Source organism: Papio anubis, chromosome 10, assembly GCF_008728515.1.
Source record: "Papio anubis isolate 15944 chromosome 10, Panubis1.0, whole genome shotgun sequence".
Classification (NCBI taxonomy): domain Eukaryota; kingdom Metazoa; phylum Chordata; class Mammalia; order Primates; family Cercopithecidae; genus Papio; species Papio anubis.
In genome coordinates this window covers 3,204,524-3,230,535 of record NC_044985.1, presented here as the reverse complement: position 1 = coordinate 3,230,535, position 26,012 = coordinate 3,204,524, and the positions used below count along the sequence as shown (strand labels likewise).

The 26,012-nt window shown below is 58.6% G+C and overlaps 1 protein-coding gene across 32 annotated transcripts in view; it reads right to left on the bottom strand.

The window, feature by feature from the left end:
• BIN1 (bridging integrator 1) overlaps nucleotides 1-26,012 on the bottom strand; it is a 59,888-nt gene that overhangs the window by 18,622 nt on the left and 15,254 nt on the right. For 16 of the 32 annotated variants that reach the window (XM_009185094.2, XM_009185097.2, XM_009185098.2 and 13 more), the window contains exons 2-7: nucleotides 10,526-10,606; nucleotides 4,660-4,714; nucleotides 4,451-4,545; nucleotides 3,875-3,970; nucleotides 2,307-2,414; nucleotides 1,541-1,633 (exon numbers count right to left, since the gene is read on the bottom strand). In XM_009185094.2, the coding sequence (XP_009183358.1) occupies nucleotides 1,541-1,633; nucleotides 2,307-2,414; nucleotides 3,875-3,970; nucleotides 4,451-4,545; nucleotides 4,660-4,714; nucleotides 10,526-10,606 (528 nt within the window). Of the gene's footprint in view, nucleotides 1-1,540; nucleotides 1,634-2,306; nucleotides 2,415-3,874; nucleotides 3,971-4,450; nucleotides 4,546-4,659; nucleotides 4,715-10,525; nucleotides 10,607-15,728; nucleotides 16,081-26,012 lie in introns of those variants that run through there. The other 16 variants (XM_009185096.2, XM_003909249.3, XM_003909250.3 and 13 more) reach the window with 3 other exon arrangements.

Here is a 26,012-nt window from a genome sequence, read left to right as displayed (position 1 = left end):
AGAGGCAGATGAAGTCTCAGGCCTATTGAAGGCCCCTAGGCATCACCCCCAGCCCCTGGCTCTCCATGGGCACCCTGATCTCAGGATGAGGCTGTCAGCACTCAGTGCCTCCAAAGTCAGCGCTGGCCTAAAATAAATCAGGCAGCAGATCAGGTGAGAAATTGGACAGCCAGGCCAGGAGCAGCGGCTCATGTCTGTAATCCCAGCACTTTGGGAGGCCGAGGCAGGTGGATCGCTCAGCCCCAGGAGTTCAAGACCAGCCTGGACAACATAATGCGGCACAGTCTCTACAAAAAATGTAAAGATTAGCCAGGCACGGTGATGTGTGCCTGTGGTCCCAGCTACTCGGGAGACTAAGGCAGGAGGATTGCTTGAGTTAGGGAAATCAAGGCTGCAGTAAGTCATGATCGCACCACTGCATTCCAGCCAGGGGAACAGAGTGAGACCCGTTCAAAAAAAGAAAAAGAAATTGGACAGCAAGCCATGCCAAGCCCACCCAGAGCGCTCCATGTCACAGGCACTCCAGGAAAATGATGAAATCAACAGGCAGCTTGGAAAAAATGGGGCAGCTGCCCAGAGAGAAACCCAACCTCCTGGGCCGGGCCCCTGTCGCTGGCCCCTCGGGAATGTGAAGAAGTGTGAGGGCCGCATCCAGGCTGTGACTACGCTGACCCGAAATGTGCCTCAGTTTCACTGGAGAGAAAACCACGTGACCCACCTCTCATAGGGCACTGCATCCAGAGGTCCCTGGCCACACTGTGACCCATTCGGAGGACAAGGGGCTGAGAAGACCATAGCTCTATGGCCAGGATGGTGAGATGGCCCAGGAGTTTTGTAAAAAGAGCCTCCTCCAGGAAGTCCCCCAGGAACACTGGGGTGCTGGTCACTTGCCCTCCATGAATCCCCAAAGGCCGAGGACCCATGCTTCCCCTCCAGGTCTCAGCATCCCAGCCAGACTGGAGGGTCCTCCCAGTAACTCCTGCAGAGTCACCACGGGGACCGCAAGTCCCAGGAAAAGGATGCAGGGGCTTCAGTCAGGAGAACCCCAACCCTGCCCCTAACCGTTGGCTCTGGGGCCCCGGGAGGAAGCTGTGATGTGCCTCTCTGGGCAGCTTTGTCTGCTCAGTAAATTCAAGATGATCTCGGAGTTGTCACGAGGCTTAAAGGACAGGTATGGCAGTACAGGGGCCTGAAGATGTCGCCTCCCTCCCCAAAGGAGCCCTCACAGAGGACCAATGGCTCAGAGGCATTCCTGGACCACTAGGATTTCAGAGGAGTCTCCAGGAACGACCACAGACGCAGACACGGAGTGGGCACACCTATGCCCCCACCCAGGTCACCCAGAGCCCCTCAGCCAGTTCTTTGACCCCTACATTTGACTTCAGGTCTCCTCTGAAGCAGGAGCTCTCCCAGGGAAGGCCTTTGAAAAACCCTGCCCCGGCCGGGCTCAGACACCAGCCCTGCATTCCGCCGCAGGGCAAGAGGACAGGACGACAGACCGGAAGGCGCCAGCACGTGCAAGGTTAGAAGCCAGTGTCACCTGATTTCGGAGCAGGTTAGTTTGAGCTACGAGATGAGCCTGCAGTTTGCCTTGGCACCACTGGGGGGCGGCTTTCTCAAGCAGCGAGACAGGCTGGGGTGGGGAGGTCAAGGCAAAGGAAGGTGGAGAGACCAGGGAGGTAGGGAGAGAGAAACAGAGACACACAGATTAAATGCACGTCCACACGCCCCACGCGCGGGGGCCGCCCCAAGCAGATATGGGCCCTTGAGGCCGACAGAATTAGGGGGAGCCCGAGGGGGCAAGGAGAGGGGGTGAACTCCAACTGCAGAGGCAAAAGGTGCTTGTGGTTAGCAGCACAGGGGGCCAGCAAGCAAGGCCCTGCCCGGAGGAGGGGGCCGCCCCAGCCCCGCATCACAGGATGAGTGGGGCCAGTTCTGCACCTACTGGCTCGCTCCAGCCAGGGACAGGTCGCCTGGGATCGTGTGACGAATTCCACCCGGCTCGCCAGGCAGGGCGGCGCCGCTCCAGGGAAACCCAAGAGGCCCATTCTCAGGCTGGCTGGTGGCCTGGATCAGGGCTGAGGGGCCGGGGTGGCACAGGGGTGGGGGCAGGAATGGGCCTACAGTGGACCTCACCCAGGCACCCACAGGGGCCTCTCACTCACCGGCCTGGGCCCAGCAGCGTCCCCACCCCCAGCTCAGCCACCTGGGGCCAGGCAGGAGGAAGGCTCCACCCTTGGAGTCCTAGACACCCACCCTCTCTCAGCCTCCTACAGACGCGGCCCCGACCGGCCTCCAGCCCTTACCTTGGCGATTTTGGCTTCATCCTTCTTTTTGGCAGTTTGAAGGGACTCGTAGTGGTGCCGGGCACTGTCGTAGTCCACCAGCTTGCGCCCCCGTTTGGCGATGCGTGACTAGGGCAGACAGAGGAGGGTGCTGAGCGGGGCCTGGCACCCCTGCTGAGGCTTCAGGTCTAGTGGACCCTGGATGGACCCGCAGGGAGGGCAGGAGACCCCAGCTCCACAGGAACCCTCGAGCCCTTGTTGCTGGAACGCTCCTGGTGACAGAGCTCGCCCCCTCCCGGCAGCCCAGTCCCGCTGCGTGAAACCAGTTCCTTGCCCATGAGCCCACGTGTCTGTGTCCACCAGCTGGTGACGTGTCAGCCAAGTCTTTCCTTGGCCTGGCCCCTGGCTTCTCATCTCCAGAGCCACCAACAATCAGACTCGGGGAGCTTGAGGCATCTGCACCGGGGGCCCCTGAGGCCAGCATGAGCATGAGCATGACACCCCCATCCTGCCCACCAAGGGGATCTCGTCCAACCCAATGGTCAACCCAGGCTTCCATGTGCACATCACCGGGCACCACTCACCTCGGTGGAGACCAGAGACACTGCCAGCTGCTAGCACTCACCCAGGCCCAGCAGAGACAGCAGGCTTTGTGAATGCACACAACCACACAAACACACCCACACATGGAGCCCCAGACAACAGGTGACATGCACACATACCCTTCCAAGCACACATGGTATAAACACAGGGGACCTGCAGGCACAATAATAACGCCAGGCCCTGTACTTCCATCTTTCTACACCGCTATAGAGCCAGCTTACCTACAGCAACACACACGCATTACCTGCTATTACACGCATTAATACATACACACACACACACGCATTACACGCCAGCGCGTAATACATACACACACACGCACACACGCTAAGACACATATACACACACGCGACGCATTGCCACACACGACGCACACACACGCGACGACACATACACACGCACGCATTACCACACGCGACGCATTACACACGCACGCGACACACACACGCGACGCATACACACACACGCACGCACACACGCATCACATACACACGCATCGCGACATTACACGACGCATACACACATACGCTGCATACGCGACGCCAGCATTATTACACACGCGCACGCGAGACACACACACGCGACGCGACATATTAATGCATGCACGCACACGCATACACGCATACGCCGCGCGCCACATATACATACACGCATACACACGCATACACGCATACACACGCGCATTACACGCGACACGCACGCACGCATTAATGCCACATATACATCGGCATACATACACACACGCATACACACGCCGCATTACCACATACACACACGACATTACTAATATCGCAAGTACACACGCGACACATTACTAATACGCTACGCATACACACGCATTACACATATAATACACGCCAGATACTTATACACACACACGCTACATTACATACATTACACGCTACATTACACACACACACGTGCCGTGAGGCCTCTCCCATAGCTCCTGAGACCGACAGGAAGGTCCCAGCAAGTGGGCCTCTCACCTTGATGTCAGGGAACTGGCCCAGGTACGTGTCCATGGTCAGCAGCGCCTGGTCCACCAGCTTCTGGTGGTAATCCATCCACAGCAGGTCGTTGTTCTGAGACAGGCAAGAGCACGACAGTGCCACCAGGGGTGCTGGGCCACACCCGCCCCAGTGCTCTCCTTGCAGGGACCAGCCCCAGCCCCATCTCTTCACAGCTCGGTGGCTTCTCAGAGCCTCAGTTTCCCCATCTGTAAGATGGGGTAAAAGTTCCTGCCCTATTGGGGTGACTGTGAGGATCAGATACACTGAGGACTGACTGGGGTCAGCCAGGGAGGCCTTGTGAGTCGTGAGCCATAATACACAAATAAGGACAACCACGATCCACCATCTGCCCCATCTTGGCGTGAGGGCGAGTCAGGAGAAGGACACTCCGAGAGGGTGCCCTCGGAGAGGGAGAGCAGCTTGCCCCAGGGCACACAGCACGCGAACGCCTGAGAACCAGAGAGGCTTGTCCCAGAGGGCACGGCAGAGTGGGACAGGAGCTGAGACCAGAGGGCCCTCTGAGAAGGGCAGGGACACCTGTCCCATGCTCACCTCTGCGATCTTGTTTGCCTCATCCCTACCAGGCCAGTCAGGCTCATACACCTCCTGCAGACACTCATTCAGCTTCTTGGAAGCCTCGTGCATGGCTGTGGGGCAGAAAGGAAGTATGTGGGCCTCCCACTGATAGCCCTTGTCCCACCCTCCCCAGCTCTGTACCCACCAGCTGTACATGGGCCAGGTGCGCCCTGCCTGCCTCCTACCTTTGACAGAGGCCAGGTAGGTCCTGAGATCCTTCTGCAGCCGGGTGCCCTCAGTCTGCAAAGAGAAGGTCAAGGCTGAGGTCAGGCACACCCAGTCCCTGACCCCTCTCCTTCCTACCATCCTCACACGAATGAACCAGGCTGCTCTCCTGACAGCAGCCCCTGATCAGCTGACCTCCCAACAGGACAGCAGCTACGGCCACCACTCCTGCCTCAGGAGCCCTGTGTCCACAGGCACCCTTGCCCATGTTTGTGGGCACCTGCCCTCTTCCAGATGCCATTCTCAGCACAGGAAGGAAGGCAGGAAGACAAAGATCCCCCCCTCTGGGATGGCATGCTGGGGTTACGGCTGAATGACACACACACAGCACAGCAGCAGTATGCAGCAGCACCAGCACTCACAGACCTGCCCTCAGACAGCTGCAGACAAGTAAGCAACGAGCACAGGAGTATGGACAAGGCAGGTGTGGTGACCGCCAGGCCCCCTGCTGCACAAGCTCAGGTGGTGCCCAAGGACAGAGAGCTCCCACTGCCTCATACTAGGACAAGAGGGCCCAGTGCAAGCCTGTGCAGGGACAGAAGACCCGAGGAAGAGATGGCATCAGAGCAGGGCGGCAGAATGCAGGGGTCATGGCCAGGACTCACTGGCCCAGCTGAGAACAGGGACATAGGATGTAGAGGGAAAAGGCTGAGGGGGCAGCAGACTGGGTGGTGAAGCTCCCTGAGCTGGGAGAGTAGCCTCCAGGGGCTTCCTGAGACAGCAAGACCAGCGGAGAGGGTAGAAGCATGGGCCAGGCCTCAAGTCCCTCTGGGACATCAACACCAGAGCCAGGAAAGCTGAGTGGAGAACGCCAGGTTCCAGGAGGGGTGAACAACAGGCGATGCCAGCCCTGAGGTCTGAGACCATGCTCAGTGAGCTGTGGAAGCTTCCAGAAGCCATGTGCAAAGAGTGGGCTGCACATGGGCTTTGAGGCCATGCAGACCCAGCTGTGTCCTTTACTAGCCACGCAGCCCTAAGTAAGCTAGTGAGCCTCTCTGAACCTCATTCTCCTCGTCTTTCAGTGGAAGGTGAATGATCCCTGCCTGGCTCTCCTCAGATCCAGTGAGACAGGCCAGGCTCTGGACCTTGAAGGAAGGCCTCAGGAGATGGGCTTCGTGCTAAGGACAGGAACGCGAGGCAGAGAGGGGGCTTGGGAGAGCGACAGTGGCTGAGGCTGACCTTCATAGTGGAAGGGTACCCCCCGACCTCCTCTGCCTGCTGCCAGCCCAAGCCTCAGGGACACCCATGTTCTGCACACCTCCTGCCCTGGAGGAGAGGCAGCTGGCCATGGTCCCAGGAGACCCAGCATGCCTGCAGAGCGCCAGTCTGGCCAGCTGCACGCTTGTGCAAGAGCCAGAAGGTGGGCCCCATCCGTTCAGGTCAATCTCCAGGCGAAGGCCAGCAGGGACCCAGCCACCTCCACAGGCTCACCCCCAGCACCCTCAAACCCTCTTCTGTCTCCCCACTGCAGGTCTTTCCCTGTCCTTAGCTGGGGCTGCTCTTCCTGCCCTGGTGCCTTGGGGACCAGCACCTTCCAGGTGGTCTTCTCAACACCACTGCCTCACCTGGCAGCAAAGAAGCAGATAGAGGGTCGGCGACCGGCCCAGTCACACAGAGACTGGGAGAGCCCACGAGACCCTCCGAGCCTGGGCACGCAGCCCGCAGCGTGTTTTGTGGGTAATGGGTAGTGACGCGGCCCTGAGAACACGCAGATCTGCCTACTATGATGAATGCTTCTGTGTGATAGTAGAGACATCCACAGGGAGAGCTTCAGAGTAGCACATAGGGTATATAATTTAAAGAGAGGACATGTGAAAAAAAAAAAAAAAAATCTCTACAATGCCTTTAATCCCCCGTAGAGTAGGATGTAAAACACTGGCTAATCATCATCTTTACGAACATCCCAGTTCAAGGCCCGCTGATGTGAGACGGAGTGAAGAAACAGAAGAGCTCTCCACGGACACGGAGACCTCCCTGGAATTCCATTCGGGGGTCGGATGGAGACCCTGCGGGGCCGAGGAATGAAGAAGGGTCCACCTCACTCCTGACACAGCCACCCTAAGTCTTCACAATTAAAGGCTTTGTTGGTTGAGACGAGGATTAGTGTGTTCATGACGGGATGCTATTGTGTCCCCTGATGTCACCAAATCTTCCAGATCCAGCTTCTCTCCCTGCCAAGCTTCCACCATCCCAGCCACACCTCTCAGGCCTCCCCTCACCCACCCCCCGGCAGCAGGAGTCCCCATGGGGTGGGTCATTGTGCTCCCCCGGCCTTGGCCTTCAGGCCGTACCAGGGCTCCTTGTGTTTCCCAAACAACGCTGGGCTGTGCGCCGGCACGTGGCACGCAGATGTGCGAGGGGCCAGCTGGAGCGCTGCCTCCCTGTGCCCACTGCAGCTGGCTTCCTAAGCTCCTCCTCAGTCCCCAGGGTGGACACAGCCCTCCCCGGACGGAGGCCCAGCCAGCTGCCCCCTGCAGAGCAGCGCCCAGGCCAGTACAGAGCAGTGGTGTTTGCTTCCAAACCGGCTCCCTCAGCCCCTAAACAGGGATCTGAGAAAGAGTTCTCTGGAGGTCCCAGAGTTCACAGAGCCCAGCTAGGGGAAGATAAGATTTGGGAGCCACTGCCCACCTTGGCCCGTGTCCCAGCTACAGGACTTGGGGGAGTCAGGAAGGGCCTGGAGCAGCTCCAGTGCGGCTGGGCTCAGCCAGCATCCGCAAGCCCTGTCCGGGCCTCCCTGGAGATCAGTCCCCACGGGTGGCCTGAGCACCCAAGTCCCTGTGTTCCCAGCGGGTCTAGGGGCAGGGACGGCCCTCCTACATGGACCCCTCTGGCTCCAGCTCTGACTCTCACCCCTCGGCCATCAATTCAGGGGATGACCTTCACGCAATAGCCAGGGATGCCCATTTTGAGCAAAACCTTGGGGAGGCCCTGGGGACAAGAAGGAATCAGACTTGCCCCACCTCAGTGACAGACAAACAGCAATGACAGCCCTGCGGCCTGGAGAGCTACAGACGGCCCCTAGGAAGAAGAGCTGGGATGCCCTGGAGACCCAGGCTGGCTTCCAGAAGGGTCTGTGCTGGTTGTGCGGTGCTCTGGGGGAGGGGAAAGCAGGCCCCATGGGCTCTCAGAGCAGCGGCAGAAGGCAGGGGTGCTCCTGTGACCAGCGCCCGGTGGGCCCAGGAGGGGCTGTGCACCTGGGTCCTTGTGAGAGCAGGTGACAGCAGGGTGACCTACACCCTCACCTAGGGCCCCCCACCACCATAGGAAGTGGTGGGAGTTTTGCTTCTTTAAAGACTGAATCACCTGCCATCTTTGTCCCTCCTAGCGCTGGGCCCACTAGGCTTGGGGCTCACAGAATCAGGAGCAAAAAAAAGCTCTGCCTCCAGTCTTCCCACGCCCCATTCTCTCTCTCCTTTCCCAGGGCCCCCAAGCCCACTGTAGCCTCCTGAACTCACTCCCCCAACAACAGTGACCTTCGCCCCATTCCTGCCTGGTCCCCACCCCCACCCCCACACCCTGCCATCCCCACACACCAATCAAATCCAGAACCGGCTGACTGCCTTAGCCCCAGCCTTGAACACAACCTTAAAACCCCCACCCCAACTGCCAGCCCTGGCCCCTGAAAAGCCAGTCGCCCCACCAAACCCAAGCCCGAGGGCAGACAGAGGCCCATCTCAGGACTGCTCCACACCCACAGCCCAGCAGCCACCTGGCAGCCTGAAGCACTGGCTATCTTTAGCCCTGGCCTCTCTGTCTAACCCCTTTGTCCAAGGAGCAGTGAGTGACCGCTTGCCCAGAGTCAGAGGCCCAGAGAGGGTGACTCTGAGGGAGAGTGGACACAGCACCACTGTGGTTTCAGCCCTGGGGCCAGGCCATACAGAGCCTCAGCTCCCAACTGTGCTTCCCTCACTGTCAAAGCTCAGCCTGTTTTTTGTTTGTTTGTTTGTTTTGAGACCGGAGGCTCGCTCTGTAGCCTAGGCTGGAGTCCAGTGGCACGATTTCGGCCCACTGCAACCTCTGCCTCCCAGGCTCAAGAGATTCTTCTGCCCCAGCCTCCTGAGTAGCTAGGACTACAGGCGCATGCCACCACGCCTGGCTAATTTTGTATTTTTAGTAGAGGCACCATATTGGCCAGGCTGGTCTCGAACTCCTGACCTCATGATCTGCCCGCCTCGGCCTCCCAAAATGCTGGGATTACAGGCATGAGCCACAGTGCCCGGCCAGCTCAGCCTGTTCTAAGGGGCCCCCACCAACTCCACCCCTAACCTGTCTCCCCAGCCTAGCCAGCTGCCCTCAGGACAAGGGATCAGCTCCAGAGAGGAAACTCCAGAGTGAGCCAAAGGCCGCAGAGCTACACACCAGCTACATAGCCTTGGAAGCTGTGCGTAACCTCTCTGAAACTCAAGCGCCTCATCTGCAAAATGAGGAGAATATCGGCCCCCATTTCAAGGATTGCAAAGATGTCTGTCAAACACAGCAGTTCCTGGCCCACGGCCACAGCAACTCCTAAAGGGCCTTCAGAGCAACCCACAACCCGATGAAGCCAGCTGAGTAGGGACATGCCACGGGACTTCCCAGAGACGGAATCAGAACCTAAGACCATGTTTCTTGTTCAAGCCTCTATTTTGCAGGTGAGGAAACTAAGGCCCAAGGGGCCCTGGGAAGGAATTGTCCAGGGTCACAGAGGCAGTAGATATCCCTGCCACAGGGTCTACCTGGGCCTTGAAACTCCTCCCATAACTGGCCTAAAGGACAAGCAGCCAAGGTGGCTCCCCAGTTCCTGTCCAGGGAAGCCTGTCAGGCTGAGCCCCTCTGGCAAGCCAAGGCCGACTTGGCCCTGGGGCCTCTCCCCACTGCTCCCAGCCCTCTCCCAGAATGCTCCCAGCCCTCCCAGCTGCTCCTGGTCCTTTCCCAGAATGCTCCCCAGCCATCTCCCAGAATGCTCCTGGCCCTCCCAGCTGCTCCCCGGCCCTCTCCCAAAATGCTCCCAGCCCTCCCAGCTGCTCCTGGTCCTCTCCCAGAATGCTCCCCAGCTGTCTCCCAGAATGCTCCTGGCTCTCCCAGCTGCTCCCCCGCCCTCTCCCAGAATGCTCCCAGCACTCCCAGTTGCTCCCGGTCCTGTCCCAGAATGCTCCCAGCTCTCCCAGCTGCTCCCCAGCTGTCTCCCAAATGCTCCCGCCCTCTCCCAGCTGCTTCCGGCCCTCTCCTGGCTGCTCCCAGCCCTCCCAGCTACTCCCGGCCATCTCCCAGAATGCTACCAGTCCTCTCCCAGAATGCTCCCAGGCCCTCCCAGCTGCTCCCCAGCCCTCCCAGCTGCTCTCAGCCCTCTCTCAGAATGCTCCCGGGCCAATTGGAGATGGCTGTGGACGCCTCCCAACAGCCCAGCCTTGAGCCTGCCACAGAGCCAGGCACACACCATGCTCAGCAGATGCCCAAATCAAATCCAGCCAGCTCTGCCCCCACGCTAACTGCTGCAGATGCCATTCTCCTGGCAAGAAGCTTCTACAGCTCCCACTTGCCCCTGACATGCAAAGTTTCCCCGAGTCTGGCCACAATCTATTGCCTGCTCCTATCCCACCCCCCCCCCCCCCCAACTACCCTTACTATGCCTCCTACCAAGGACCTAAAGCATACATACCCCAACCCTCTTCTTTCCCAGCATGCATTGCCAGGGCTGCCTCCTCCAGGAAGTCTTACATGATCTTGTCAGCCCAACTGATTATCCTCCTCCAAGCTCTCGTACTCCACAAATTCAGCTTGTGCCATTTTCCAGCTGGCAGCCGAATTTTCACAAACTCCCTAAGGCCAAGGGCCACCCACACTCACCAGCTGCTTGTTGAAATTCTGGACACACTGCTCAAACTGCTCATCCTTGGTCTCATCTGCCTTTCCTAGCTTCTGGAGAACCTGCCGAAGCCAAGAGAGAAGGGGAGAGTGTTACCTTGGAAAGGAGAGTAGCCAAACCAAGAGTGCTCAGTCACCAACAGCACAGACGGGGTCTGGGAAGCCTCCAGCCACCATTACCCAGCCCAGGGTCCCCACCCAGGGCTGCAATTCCCCAGGGCACGGCTGGGTCCACCAGGTCTTCAGGCCTCCCCACCCTCTACCCAGGGCTCGACAATAGGCCAAAAATGGAGCTCAGGACAGGCTTGACGTAGTGACCACAGCCAGGAGGAGGGAGGCTTCAAAGACAGCAGGAAGGATCGGGCACCCTCCTTGCTGATCTCACACTGTACCCCTGGGTGCTCCGCCCCCACCCTGGCAGCTGAACAGTGAGCCAAGCAGGGGAGGGGCCAAGCAGGGGCAGCCTCACTTCTCTGCATGACTCTATTCCCTGGGTCCAAGGCCCATGAATGCCACAGGCAACAGCAGAGCAGGCCCTGAACCGGCAGGAGCCATCCCAGAACAAGCAGGGCAGCGAGGGGTGGCCAGGAACTGCCAGGGGGCCACGCAGAGTCTGCTTCCAATCTGACTGGGTTTTTAGATGTGACCTGCCCCAGGCACTCTGCTCTGCACACCCCACACACAAGGGCACACACATGAGCTCACAGCCACTAGCTCTGCTCCCAATCAAGAGTCTCAGAGGTGGACCTTCCACAGCCCCCCATGATGAGTGGCAGCCGTCCTCCTCCCTCAGCTGTGTCGGGAGGGGGAGGGGGAGGTGAAGGAGGTGAAGGATGGGTGGGCAAGGGCAGAGAAGGGGAACGGAGCGCGCTGGCCCAGGACCCCGAGAGCATCTGCTGACCACCACGCTCTCCCAGACTTCCCTCTGTGCGCCCTGCTCCTCCAACCCGAGAGCTCCACATGACGGAGAGAGAGGTGGGAGCAGGGAGACAAAATACAGAGGCAAAGAGCAGTGAGCAGGGGCATGGTAGGAAAGAGCAGGAGAAGAAAAACACAAAGAGCTGAGGCACAGAAAAGGGATGAGGAGTGCCAGATGTGTTTGCAGGAGAGCAGACAGGAAGACCAAGATGGCGGCGGGACACACCCGTTCTCAGCCCGGGAGGCATCTCTGTCATGGCAGCAGAAAGGCCAACACTGACGTCTCGGCAGAGGCCTCTCCCAGGCAGTGGGCAAGGCCTCACAAGAACGAGAAGGAAATGGGGGTGGGGGTGTGAGTGGAAAGCGAAGGGAGAAAAAGGTGGGCCCAGGAGCAGAGGGGAGCCCCAGGAGCAAGAGGCCAGCCCAGCAGCTGCCGAGGCCAGCAGGCCGGCAGACATACCCTCCCTTCCAAGACCCAGAGCCAGCCCATGCTGCCAGGAACATCAGCTTTGCCTGCCCAGGGCCCAGGCCAGGGTCCCAGACCAAGGGATGCCTGGTACCAGGACAGAGCCAGGACCCTTCCCACCCTGCTGACCCTTTCAAGGGCTATGCTGCCCGCTGCACTTCCCCCGCCCAGTCCAGGAGCCTTGGCAAGGCCAGCTGCTCTTGGCCATCTCTCACCAAGCACCTGCTCTGCGCCTGGCCTTGGGCACCTTGGCTGGTGGAGCAGAGAGGAATGAGATGTGGGTCTCTGTCTTGACATGAGGGAACACTTAAGGCTGTGGGACCCTGGGGTGGAGATCTCATCTAGCCTGGGCAGTCAGTGGGACTTCCTGGAGTGGGTGGCAGCTCAGACAGAGGGGAGAGGTTGCAACAAAGGAAAGGAGACCACAGAGATGGAGCATCTTACTGGGGAGTTTTGAATTGCTCAAGGTGACCAAAGGTCACAGAGGATGGTGTGGGAAGGTGAGAGTGGCAGCAGGGGGCAGGTGGGCACCGGGAGGCAGCCACCGATGATGCTGTTCTACAGTGGTCAGGACACAGCCCATCGGGCAAGTGCAGCCGGATGCCAAGGGCTAACACTGGGATGAGAGAAAAAACAAAACAAAACCCACATGAGCAAGAAAATGGACACTGCGCAACTCACAGGCGCCCACTGCCGCCCCTCCCTGGCAGCCACATCCAGAAGGGACCGTCCAGAAAGCAGGCTGAGCTGGGGTGGTGCCTCGCCCGGCTCAGCACAGAGCTTGGGTGGGCGACTCAGCCCCTCTGCTCAGGTGCCCGCCCCACAGCACCCCCCATCGAAAGACAGGACTAGACCACCGGCTGGAAAAGAACTCCCAGAAGTCTACCAGAGCCACCAGAGAGAGCCAGAAGCTCCCAGAAACAGGGCAGGGGCTGGCCAGCTCCCAAGGCAGGAGCACCAGGCAGGACACCCCTCCACGCCCTGCTGTCCCTCTCCCCAGGAAGACAGACACTCAGCCAGCAAACGTCCCCGGTCTACTCCTCCCACACTGGCCCCCAGGGCTCCCAAGGTGTGCAGAGACAGACACACTCTCGACCCAGTTCCCAAACACTGCTGTGTGCTCTGCACCGACAGCCGGAGAACCGGGGAGATTCTCCAGCCCAGGTGAGACTCCAGCCATCAGTGAGAAGACCCCTGGGAAAAGGGACAGCTACTCTCTGAGCCTCAATCTACAAAATGAAGTGAACACTGGCACCCTCATCAAGGATTACAAAGATCATGTCTATGAAGTGCAGAGCAGTACCTGGCCCATGATATTCAAGAAATGGCAAATTCTTGAAAGGCCTGCAGAGCAGCCTTCACACAGCTGGGGGACAGGCCTGACTGACACCACCAGCCCTCACACCGGGTCCAGGCTGATGGCATCCCAAGATGCGAGACAGAAGTCACAGATGCACACGCTCTACCTGCACGTGGCAAACTCCTATGCATCCTTCAAAACCTTACTTCGGTGACATCAGTGTGAACTGTCCCTGATCTCTCCTTCCCTCCAAACACTCTGTACCACTCAGAGCCTGGGACCCTCCTCACTGCTATGTGATGTGCCTGTGCACCTCGCTCCCTTACCCTGAAGGAAGAGCTTGAGGTCAGGGACAGTCTTCCAGTCATCTCTGTGTCCCTGACACCCACACAGGGCTAAGCACAGGACAGCCACAAGGCTGCTGCTCATCTGAGCTGTGGGCTTTGAGGGCAGAGACACGACCCTAAACAAAACACCCTGCGTCTCAGTCTCAGGCTCCTCCCAGGCAAAATGGAAGGGTAATGTACAGAAAGCCCTCAGCCCTGAGGGCTGGAGGGCGTGACAGCGTGACAGCACAGAAGCCTGAGGCTGAGCCGGTCTCCCCACTCTGCAGGACCTCAGGCTGCTGAACCTCTCGGTGCTCCAGTGCCCCTACCTTGGAAATGGGAGGAACAACAAGGCCGCAGCATGGCCGAGGCCCAGGGAAGACTGATGGGCGAGGTTGGCCTTGACCACATGCCATCCTCACTGCACATACCCCCATTTCATCCATGAGGGATGTGGCCTGGGGTCCCCATCCTCAAGGAGCTCCTAGTGTGGCTACCACAGGGAAAAACAAGCTGGGCACCCCCTGCCCTAGAACAGGAGCTGGGACAAGGCCATGAGGCTTGGGACACAGATCTCCCACCCCATCCGTTCCACACATGATTAGTGGGGCCTCCCCTGTGCTGAGCTCACAGGCAGACCACTGAGGGACACAGGGGACTCCAGGTGTCCAGGTGGGGCTGGCCCAGCAGCGACTCAGGAAAGCTGGGCAGCACAGTTGTGCTGGGTTTTGAAGGATGAGCAGGAGTTGGGTGAGGAGGAGGGCCTGGCGGCACAGGCCAGGATTTACACTCTGTCCAGGGTTACTGGGGGAGGGCACCTTAGTCAGTTCCACCTGCACTCATCACACACTTATCAGGCACACTCGCTCTGGGATAAACAAAGGGGAGCCTTTGATAACTTGGTAGAGGACGGGACACACAGAGGCCCAGGAAGCAGAGGCAGTCACAGAGCCAACAGCCCCAGGAGCCTTATCAGTGCCACACCCAGTCACCTCCTATCAAAGCTTCCTCTCACCACGTCCTCAACCCAAGGTCAGATGTGAGTGGAGCTAAAGTGCCTTGGAGGGGACATCCCAGGGCAGGGCGGGGGCAGGGGGGCAGGTGGCAGGAATGACAAAGTGTGGCCCCGTGGCCCGCTCCAGAACCTCCTCCTGCAAACATCCACAGGGTTCAGCCTCGCTGAGCCTCGGCTGTGGAAGGCAACCAGCCCAAGGCTCCTCCCTAGAAAGGCTGGGAGGTTCACTGAGTTGGCGCCGTGCCTCTGGCGCCAGGGCCCACAGGGGCTCAGTGGGAGCGTCCCGTGGGCGGGGGCCCCTCCCCAGCCATCCGCCAGGGCCTTTTTCATGGCCCAGTGAGAGGGCAGAAGGCCCTGGCATCAGCCACTCCCTGTGGGTACAGGGAGTCCTGCCACCCTCCAACAGCCCCCGCGTGGCAGGCAAGGCCCTGACCCACAGCGTGAGTCATGGGGCACAGTCAGTGCACGGCCACTGAACCCAGAGGGAGGAAGGGCGCCCAGGCCTGTCTTGCTTGAGCCAGGAGCAGCTCACCACGTACAGCACCCACCCACCATGCACGCACTTCAAGTCACCAGGGCCGCCTCCTCAGAAGGGAATTGTCCTCATCTCCATGTGACAGATGGCAGGTGAGCACAAACAAATCAGGACACAGCCTGACACCAACCAGGCAGGAGGGGCCGGGAGTTCCAGCCGCCACAGTGAGGAGGGCCGGGTCTTCGGGCTCACCCGGCTGGGCCCCAGCAGCCCCTCCTGGGGTCTCTGATCCCTCCATCGGCCCCAGAGACCAGTGGGACCCCGGCACTTGTGGGACGCACACCCACAGTCTGAATGGCATAGCCCAGGGCAGGGATAAGCACTTCCCTGGGCCATGAGAAGGACCAGCCCAGGGGCCCAGGAGGAAAGCCCAGGGGAAGAGGGGTGAGGGCCACATTCTCAGCCACTCTGGTCCTGGCCAGGGCCAGGCAGAAAGCTAGGGGCTCCTCCACCAGCCAGCGGCACCCCTTGTCCCTGCTGCGGCTGGAGGCATCTCAGTGGCTGCAGAGTTCCCAACACCCCACCCCAGCCACACACATGGAAGGGGGCCCTCATCCAGCAAATCTCCCTCCCAGGCACCCACCCCCCAGCTGCTGAGACCCCAGAAAATGCATAAGGCCCTCACCTTCCGCATCATCTCCTCCCCACTCGCCTGCACAGGAAGGGCGGGCTGAGTAGTGAGCCCCGTCTCGCCCCTTCCTCCCAGCAGAGCCTGCGGTTAGGGGCCACAGGGACAGGATGCACACCCTGCCGCCCTGGCGTTCTCACACCGAGGCTCCCTAGGCAGGCAGACACAGACAGAGGACGGGAGGGCGGGCAGGGGGAAGGCCACTGTCAGACACCCGGCCAGGCTTTCCCTGGGCCCAGTCCCAAGGGAGACACCCCAAGAGGCGAAAGGGAGGGCCCCTAGAACAGGACAAAGGCGATACTTCCCCCGACCCCCGCCCCCCACCTCTGGGTCCAGGCTCGCTCCCTGACTCCCGGCGGCTGTCCCTCTGTCAATCTCTCCTCGCCCCTCCTCCTCACCCTCTCCCACACACAGCTCGGGTCAGCCAAGCTGGGGAGCTGTGGCTGATGACACAGGGCTGGTCTTGGGGGTCTTTCTGCCCTGGTGCTCCAGGGGCCCCTGCAGGGGATACAGAGGGCAGGACGGCCAGCTGAAGGCTTCCTTGGTCACAAGCTCTGAGGTCTTGCAGGGACTCAGCTGGAGATGCCAGGGACATTGCAGGCCAAGTCTGCACCGAGACCAGGGTTGGTATGGGCAGGCCATGGTGGGCACCCAGGCAGGGGAAGGGATACAAGGCCCTCCACCTCCCCTCTCCTGCCCCGAGAGGCTGCCTGCTGTCTGGCATATCAGGCTGGGGTGGCAGTGGTGAAAGGGGTACAAGGGGAGTATTAAACTCCCAGGGGCAGAGGGAGCCAGTCTGAGGACAGTCCTGCAGACCCCATAGTCACCTAGTTCCCCAGCACATAACCCTCCTCCAAGCCCATCTCTCAAATGCGAGCTGCCCCTGCATCCAGACACACAGGACCCCGTCTCCTGGCTCTGCTCACACCTCCCCATCCCCACTCTGACAGTGGAGCCGCCTAAGCCTGCTCCACACCTCCAGTTGGAGGGTCTCGGTGGCCTCCAACAATCTAGGCCTCCATGCAGGAGGCCGCAGCAGCCCCAGCGAGAGAGCAGAGGGAGGAAAAGAGGTTCTCAGCCCACCACTCACCTCCACATCTCATGTGAACCTCCCACCTCCTTATTTGCAAAGTATAAACTTCAAAGAATGTGGAGAGGATACTATAGGGACTATCATCTACCCTTCGCCCAGATTCACCAATCAACTGTTACCACTTGGTCACATTCATTTGCTTTTTTCTTTCTTTCCTTTTTATTTTTTATTTATTTTTTTATTTTTATTTTTTTTTGCTTTTCTCTTTTCTTGCTATGTTGCCCAAGCTAGAGTACGTGGCTCAATCACGACTCACAGCAGCCTAGACTTCCTGGGTTTAAACGATCCACCCATCTCAGCGTCCCAAGTACCTGGGACTACAGGCCACTGCACCTAGCTAGCATTTTTAGTTTTTGTAGAGACGGGACCTCACTATGTTGCCCAGGCTAGTCTCAAACTCCTAGCCTCAAGTGATCCTCCCACCTCAGCCCCCGCAAAGTGCTGGGATTGCAGATACGAGCCACCGCGCCCAGTCACTCTTCTCTCATATAAACAGTTCCTGCATTTGTCTATTTGCCCAGCCAACAGAAGGTAAGCAGCGGAACGGTCACTGGGATGACCTTCCCTCCAGAATACTTCACCCCTAAATACTCCAACAGATTTCCTAAGAACAAGAACACGCTCTGAAATGCCCATGATACCATGAACATCCCCAGTACGTCCAATATGTATTTTAAAATACCATCTAACACACGGTCCACATTCAAATATCCTTGGGTGTCCCCCAAATGCTCTTTGTGTCTGGGTCTAGGATCCAACTGCGGCTCACATATTGCTTCTGATGATCGGGTCTCTTGTTCCTTGAGTCCACAATATTCCCCGTACGCCTATTTATCAATGTTATCCTTTTTTATTTTTTTCTTTCGCGATACTGGTATCTTTTTAAGAGTGCAAACCAATCGCCTAGAGGATGCCCCACACTCTGGGTCCACCTGATTGTTTCCTTGTGAGGAAGTTCAGGTTAAACGCTGCTTTGGCGAGAGTCCTGCAGGGGGAGGCTGAGCCTTCCGACCACACTACAGCTGTATTAAGCTCCACCGCTGGGCCTGAGTCGTGTTTGCCAGGTCTCTTGGAAAGAAAGGTCACTTTTCTCTTAGTCATCTGCAGGGCAATCACGGTCACTGTGGCAAGGCAAAAAGTTGTTGAACTTTTTGCACACTGCCTTTACTATCCATCATTCTTTGCTGTTCAGTGTGAGGTCTGTGGGCAGCTGCATCACAGTCTTCCGAGAGCCTGGGGGAGAGGAAAAACTGCAGACCTGCTGAACCAGAGTGTCCCCTTTAACACGTCCCTCTGGCGCACCGTATGCGCAGTGAAGTCTGAGAAGCACTGCAATATTATCTTGGCTGGAACCCGCTGTTACCCAATCTCCTCCACGTGACCCGGCATTCCACAAAGACGAGCTTCCCCTAGTCTTGCCTTTGCGAGGAGGGCGGTGCGGATATCGTGAGTCCTTCGTTGTGTGTTCATTATTCATTCTGATGCTCATACGTCCCAAGTGCAACCAGTGGGAGGTTTCGGACACGTCCTCATTCGTCTGTGGGCGCTTCCTTACTTTCTGGCACTAGCAGATGCTCCAGGCCTAGCCTGCACTGTCCCTGCCCCAGCCCTGGAATCAGCCATTACTCCAAGGAGCCCCGATTTCCTTTAGTGGAGAGGCGTGCTCATCGCTCTTAGGCATTTCAGCTTTCCATCGTGCTCAGAGCCACAGATTATTACCCCTACTTTAGAGATAAGAAAGGAAAGGCTGAGGCACTAAAGGATTTGGCTCTGCAGCTAAGCAGCAGCAGAGATCAGATTCTGTGGCTTGTGGTGGCGGCGAACAAGCATTATCACTCAGGTCTGTCTGCTTCAAGAAGTGGGAAAGGAGACAGACCCATGGCGTAGCAGCTGCCCTCTGAGTCCACCGCAGTGTTCCTTCGGAGGCCACACTGCCTGTGGGCTGTGGCACCTGCCCCAGGCTGGTGATTGCACAAGGGGCAGTTTCCTGGTCTCAGCCAGCCCAGGGAAACTCTCTCCTTCCTCAGAACCCAGTGAAGTCACATGTACAGAGGTGTCGGCAGCTCTGCCACTTCAGAGCAGCAGTGCTTAACCCAGAAGCTAGCACTCTCCTGGTGACGATTGAGGCCTTGTTCTCCCCACCCGCCCCCCGTCCATCCCTACCAGAGCTGCTGCTGCACCCTCAGGCTGGGAGGGGAGGGCACCCAGACCTGCAGCCAAGGACAGAGGGGCTAGAATGAGGGTCCCAGACTCCCTGGGAAAGCTACAGGCAGCTGGACCCCTTGCAGCAGCCCCAGCTGTGGCTGCAAAGGGGAGAAGTGGCCCAGGTTCCTGCTGAGGAGCAGAGCCCAGGGGCACTGGGAAGTGAGTCCCAGGAACACACAGCACACTTCGGAGTGGCTAGCCACCCTTCAGGCCATGCCTTCCAACTTCTCAAAGGCACGACTTTATAGATAAGTGCATTCCATCAGGAAGCCAGAATGCTCCCCGGCCCTCAGAGCCCCACACAGCAGAGCGAGCTCGGCCGTGTACACGCAGCAGGCGCCCCAGCGTGAGATGACGCCCACACACGCTCACGCACACCCTCCCTGGCACAGCCACCTGTTCACGGCCCTCCAGTCGCTCCTAGGCACGGTAGGAAGGTGGGGGAACCACGAGGAAGCCACGGAGACAAGCAAGAGGCAGAGGGAGGCCGGGGAGAGCCCATAATGAGGAAGGAGCCGGAAAGAAAACCAGAGATGGGGAAACCAAGAGCGAGCCCAGGGCAGCAAGACGCACCCCCACCAGGAAGGGCCCAGCACCTCTGGGGGAATGGGGTCCTCCCCCTCAGCTCACACTCTCAGGGCTGCTCCGAAAGGGGGACCTGAGCCAGGCCTCAGCCCCCTTCCCTGGCTCCTCTGTGCCCCCGTACCTGGGGCCTCCACGTCCCCCGGGCTGGATATGAGGTGGTGGCAGGAGGGGTTGGCTTTGGGGACAGGCGTCTGTCAACTTGCCTTCCCTTGAGGGAGATGCTGCCAGCTCGGTTCTCACTCCAGAGAGGACCCCTTCCCCATTCCTTCCCTACGGAGCCCAGTTGAGGGCCCCACGTGTGCCCCTCCAGGTAAGCTCCACAAAGCTCGCAGCGCGAAGCGTGACCACCAGGTAATCTCTCCTCCAAGGATTCACCTTGGGGCGCCCACCACCCTGGAAACCCCTCCCCGTTGGGCTCATATTCCTAGGCCACCCTGAGGTGGCGACTCTTGGTCCCATTTTATAGATGAAGAAACCGAGGGTCAGGGCGGTCACTCAGCTAATGAACAGTAGAGCCAGAATGCCACACCTGATCAATTCCAAAGCCCAGACTCAACTTTTGACTCCCAAACTGGGGCACACAGACACTGGGGGGAGCGGGTGGTGTGTCTGGAGCTTGCTGAAGAAGATTCACACTCCATCTTGCTTTGATCCAAAGATCGAACTGGTAAAGAAAACACTTTTGTGACGTAACAAACATAGACAGTTTGTGGATTAGAATGCAAAGCTGACAAAGATTTTCGCTATGAAATACAAAACCGGGAGGACATTCCTCCCAGGAAGGCCTGGCCTTGCCCCAACGTGTTGATCCATTTTTTTTTTTTAGACAGAGTCTTGCTCTGTTGCCCAGGCTGGAGTGCAGTGGTGCAATCTCGGCTCACCTCAACCTCCACCTCCCGGATTCAAGCGATTCTCCTGCCTCGGCCTCCAGAGTAGCTGGGACTACGGGTGCACGTCACCACGCCTGGCTAGTTTTTGTATTTTTAGTAGAGATGGGGGTGTCACCGTGCTGGCCAGGCTGGTTTCGAACTCCTGACCTCGTGATCCGCCCACCTCGACCTCCCAAAGTGCTGGGATTACAGGCATGAGCCACGGCGCCCGGCCAGTGATCCATCTTTTTCACAAGTCCCTGACCCCCAGGAAGCCCCTGGCCTCGCCCCCACGTGGTGATCCACCTTTTTGACAAGCCCCCATGCTCCGTCCCCTGACACCCGTCCACAAAGACTCATCACGCTTTTCCGTGGTGACCTGCTGAGAACGGCTGACTGAGGAAGCTGCCTGGCCTCTCTCGGGAGGCTGTCACTCTAAAATCATCATCTCCTTCCTCTTTTTGGTGATTTTCCCTTTCCTTTGTGAAATACTGGTGAGAGCAAAAAGTGGTGCTGGGTGTTCTCTTTTACATCCTTAACTGACAATAAAAACTTGACCAATTACGTCAGCCCTACGACAATGCCTTGCTGGTCAAAAACGAAAACCCAGAGAGCCCTCCCAGCCCGGCTGGCCCCTGGAAGTCCTTTCTGCATGGGAGCCGGCAGCCCGGGCCTGCCCCTGAGAAAGATGGGGAGGGGAGGGGAAGTGGCAGGGCCTCCTCCTCCACACGCATCTCTGCAGCTGGAAGCGAAGGCTCTCGCCCCAGAGGAGTGTCCAGTTGACTCCAGGCCAGGAAGGCCCCTTCCCCGTCCTCTCTCTCATCCCTCTCAGGGTGCCTGAAATTCCAGCTGGTTCTGTAGATAAGCCTGTGGCCTGCAGCCTGGATGGTGCCACGTGGACCCCAGAGGAAGCCAGGGTGGGCTGTGGTGGCCTGGGGAGCCCAGAGCAGAGCACACAGCACGAGTGGAGGCAGCAGGGGCCAGAGTCAGGTCGGGAGGGGGCTAGGGTGAGCACACTCAGAGTGACCAGTGGGGCTGGACCAGCCAAGGGCAGTGCAGGACGGATGGCAGAGCAGGAGCCGCTCATCCAAAGACCACGTGTGCTCAAAATCTCACCAGGGGAGGCAGGCGTTTCACAGTGAGGAAACCGAGACTCCCATGTCAGTAAGCAATGAGCTAGAATCCACACACAGCCCACCGGTCCCAAGCCCATGGCTTTTATCAGCCACCCACCACCTTCCACACAGGAGGGCTGGAGGACCCCCTGAATCATGACTGGCTCCCCTCCCCTCGGGACCATCCGCCAAGCTGAGTCCATTCTTAGCCATCAGCAGAACCAGGTGTCCACCAGCAAATACAGGAGTTTCTAGAAGGGTTAGGCCCACCCAGACCACCATCGAGCACCCAGGCCTCCCCCTCCAGCTTCTTCCCCACCCAGCCACCAGCCCCTCCACTGTAAGGAGTCCCACCCCGGAGCTGGGACGTGGCCTCTCGGCTGTGGAGGCTGGTGGCTGCGGTGGTCACACTGTGGGTGAGCTGGCCAGACGCAGGAGGGATCTTCTGACAACTCAGTTCCTTGAGAGCAGGACAGGCGCAGAACCAGGGCCTCCCCTGCCAACTCCCACCCAAAGACGAAGGCGGCTTCCCCTTCTGCACTCTGACCTCACAACAGGCATTTGGAGACTCAGCAACGTGCCCTGGTGGCCGTGTGCCTGGCCCTGCTCTATGGGGAGCCAAGCAAGGTCTGTGCCCTGGAGGAGCCAACGCTCTAGGAGGGAGGCAATGTTGAAAGGTGCTGTGAGCCTCCCAACAAAAATGCAGCAGGCGGGTGTGTGTGGGTTCCCGTCTGTAATCCCAGCACTTTGGGAGGCTGAGGGGGCCAGATCGCCTAAGGTCAGGAGTTCCAGATCAGCCTGGGCAACACAGTGAGATCCCACCCCTACCAAAAATAGTTTTTAATTAGCTGAGTGTGATGGCGTGCATCTATAGTCCTAGCTACTAGGGAGGCTAGGGCAGGAGGATGGCTTGAGTTCAGGAGTTCAAAAAATGCAGTGATCCAGGACCACACCATTGCACTCCAGCCGGGATGACAGAGCAAGACCCTATCTCTTAAAAAAAAAAAAAAAAAAAAAGGCAGCAGAGCACTGAAGGGCTGGGGGTGAGGGGAGAGGGCGGCTGCTGTTAGGAAGGAACTCGGGGAAGTGACAGCTGAGCAGAGACCTGAGGAAGGAGCGTGACATCAGGCCAGAAAGGAAGAAGGAAGAGGTAGAGCTCACCGGCCGAGGAGGCAGTGAGTGCAAAGGCCCTGAGATGGACGGTGGGGACACCACAGGACAGCAAAGTCGGCGTGGCTGAGAGTGGCAGGGGGCAGGGAGGACCAGGAGGCCCTGAAGCACCAGGTGCCAGGCTTCATGCTGAGCCCCTGGGCATGATTCCATAGCCTCATGGTGGATCCCTCCATAACCTCATGAAGGAAATACTATTTTTTTTTTTTTTTTTTTTTTTTTTTTTTGAGACAGAGTCTGCAGCTCTGCCGCCCGGGCTGGAGTGCAGTGCTCTCCCAGCTCACTGCAAGCTCCGCCTCGGGTTCCATGTTCTCCTGCCTCAACCTCCCGAGTAGCTGGGACTACAGGCGCCCCGCCACCTCGCCCGGCTAGTTTTGTATTTTAATAGAGACGGGGTTTTACCCGTGTGTAGGATGGTCTCGTCCTGACCTCGTGATCCGCCCGTCTCGGCCTCCCAAAGTGCTGGGATTACAGGCTTGAGCCACCGCGCCCGGCCAGGAAATACTATTATATGCTCACTTTGCAGGTGAGGAAGCTGAGGCACGGCCTTAATGACTCCCCAGGGCCACACAGCCAGACCCAGGATCCCAACCCCAGGCCTGGGTCCAGCGGTGAGGAGCTTTAACCGCTGCATATGTGGCCTCGGCTGCCAGGACTATGGAGGCCCCTGGAAGACTCTGGCCCTTAAAACCCAGCATGGAACGTGGAACCCTGGAAAGCTCTGAGCCAAGCCTTGATTTTGCAGCCTGCAAAGCTCCAGGCTGCCACATGTGCAGATTTCAGGAGCACAGTGGGCAGGGCGCCTGTTCAGAAGCTGACTGCACTGACCCAGGTGGGACGCAAGGACACTCTGTCACCTGAGCTATGAGAGGGAAGGGGGGTCATCACCCCAGATGGGGACATGTGTTGGGGTAACAGTGAGTTTGCAGTGCCCAGAGATGTGCAGGAGGAAGGTGGGTACACAATGGCCGGGAACGCTGGGGTGAACTGGACATACCCCACTGTCAGGTTTCTATCATGCCCCGGCCCCACCCACCTGCCCCTCAATCCCTCCCACTGCCCACTCTGGATGACCAGCTCAAGGCGTTTAGTCTGGGCAGCTGGCCAGGGACCCCTTCTGGTAGGAGACGCTGCTGGGGCAAGAGGTGCAGGGAGCAGGCCCGGGCTGTGCAGCCCCGGGCAGGTAAGCTCAACTCCCTGACCTACTGGGTCTCATCACTTGGTCACAGCCAAGAACTCCCTCAAGGGTGTTTAAGGGTGAAGTATGATCAGGTACGAGGGCCCAGCAGAGCCACTGGCACTGGATTCTCCCCATCCCCCCCACCCAGGGCTGAAAATTCCTGCCGTCTTCCCACCCTAGCCCCCAATGCCCTACTCCCCCCACCCCCAGCCCACACTAGCCTTCCCCACACCTGCCGCCCGGTGCACCTGCTCCTGCGGCTCACAGTCCACTGCAGCATGGCCAGTTCCTTGGAACAGCACATACCAACCACCCACCTTCCTCTCTCCAGTCAAGCTCCCCTCTGCAGTCTCCTTGCCTGCAGCTCTCTAGGGACCCTGCGAGCCACCCCATTACCCTGGGCCCCTTCGGGAAAAGGGTAAACCAATAAAAGGCCCTATGGAAATCAACCAAACAGCTGAAGATCGTGGCCATCCCAGCAACTCCAGCCTGGTGCAACCCGCTGTGTGGCCACATGAGGAGCCCTGACGGGCCTTGCCACTACTCCACATCCCAGTGCCACCCCCGCAGGCTGGCAGCAAGGGCATGGCCGCGGGGCGTCAGTGACACAGGGCGACCCTCCACCACTTCAATTGTACTGGGTGGGGCTCGCTGAGGACAGCCTGTCTCCACAGGCACGCACCCCACCCTTGGCCCCAGCCCTCCGCCCACCTGTCCCTCCACACAAGTGTGGGTGCTATTCTCAGCCCGGCTCCAGGACGCTGGCCATAAACACAGGGTGGAATCTGCTTCTCCAGCCCACCCGCCTCCCACCCTCATCACCTGCTTCCTGAGCTCAGGCGGGGAACAGCCTGTGCTGGGGAGGAGCAGAGCACCAGCCCAGCCCCAGCCAGGACACAGCTGTGGGTGGGGGGCAGTGACAGCTCCCAGCAACCAGGGCAGGGGAGGGGGAAGGTCTGGCCAGCACCCACCCACCTTGGGGCCAAGTGAAGGTCTGAGCTGGGTGGGAGGGCAACCGACCATGGGTCACCACACACCCCCATAGTCTTCATTAGGAAACTCTGCCTCCCTAGCAATGCCAGACTATGCCGGCCCTTCACATCACCTCCTCCAGGCAGCCTTCCCCAACTCCACTCCAGGAACAGGGGCTGACTTACTCCTCTGGATGCCTTCAGGTTCTTACATGTCTGTTCCTGTCTGAGAAGCTCAACCTAAACATGCAACCAGGCTACTCATTCCTTAATCAAAGTCCTCGGTTTCTACATCTATGACACTGGAACTAGTAAATGGCGCCTACGGGAGATATGTGTTTATCTCAAACACATCATAGATATTACTTCAAACAGTACTGTTGTCAGTTCTGCTATTCAAAGGAGTGAATGCCCAGAGTCAGCTTTAGATAGCGCCCACCCAGAAGTGCCCACTGAGGTGCCAACAGGCACCCCATGCAGCATAGTACTGAGGAGGGCTGCCCTCACCCCAGCCCCAGCATATTCTCAGGCCTTCCTCTGCTCAGGGCTGTTCTAGGGGCTTCCCTGCCTCAGCCTAGCCTGTCCAGCATGCCCTGCCGCTCCACACAAGTGTGGGTGCTGTTCTCAGCCACAGGGGTTCCCCCTCTTTGCAGATGCAAAAACAAAAGCCAAGGCTGCCAGGCTCTGAGTTCCCAGAGAAGAGGAGGATGGACCTACTTCGGGTCCAAGGCTGTTTCCACCATATTTGGCCCCAGAAGTAGGAAGCCAAGGCTGGAGGAAAGTTGGGAAGGAACCAGAAGGGGACGAGGTGTTTGATGAACAGGTAATCAGATCAGGAATAAGGGCTGGCTGACTGGGCGTGGTGGTTCATGGCTACCTATAATCCCAGCACTTTGGGAGGCCAAGGTAGGAGGACTGATTGAGGCCAGGAGTTCAAGACCAACCTGGACAACATAAGGAAACCCCATTTCTATGAAAAAAGAATTTTTTTTTAAATTAGCCAGGTGTGGTGGCATGCACCTGTGGTCCCAGATACCTAGGAGGCTGAAGCAGGAGAATCGTTTGAGCCTAGAAGTTGGAGGCTGCAGCAAGC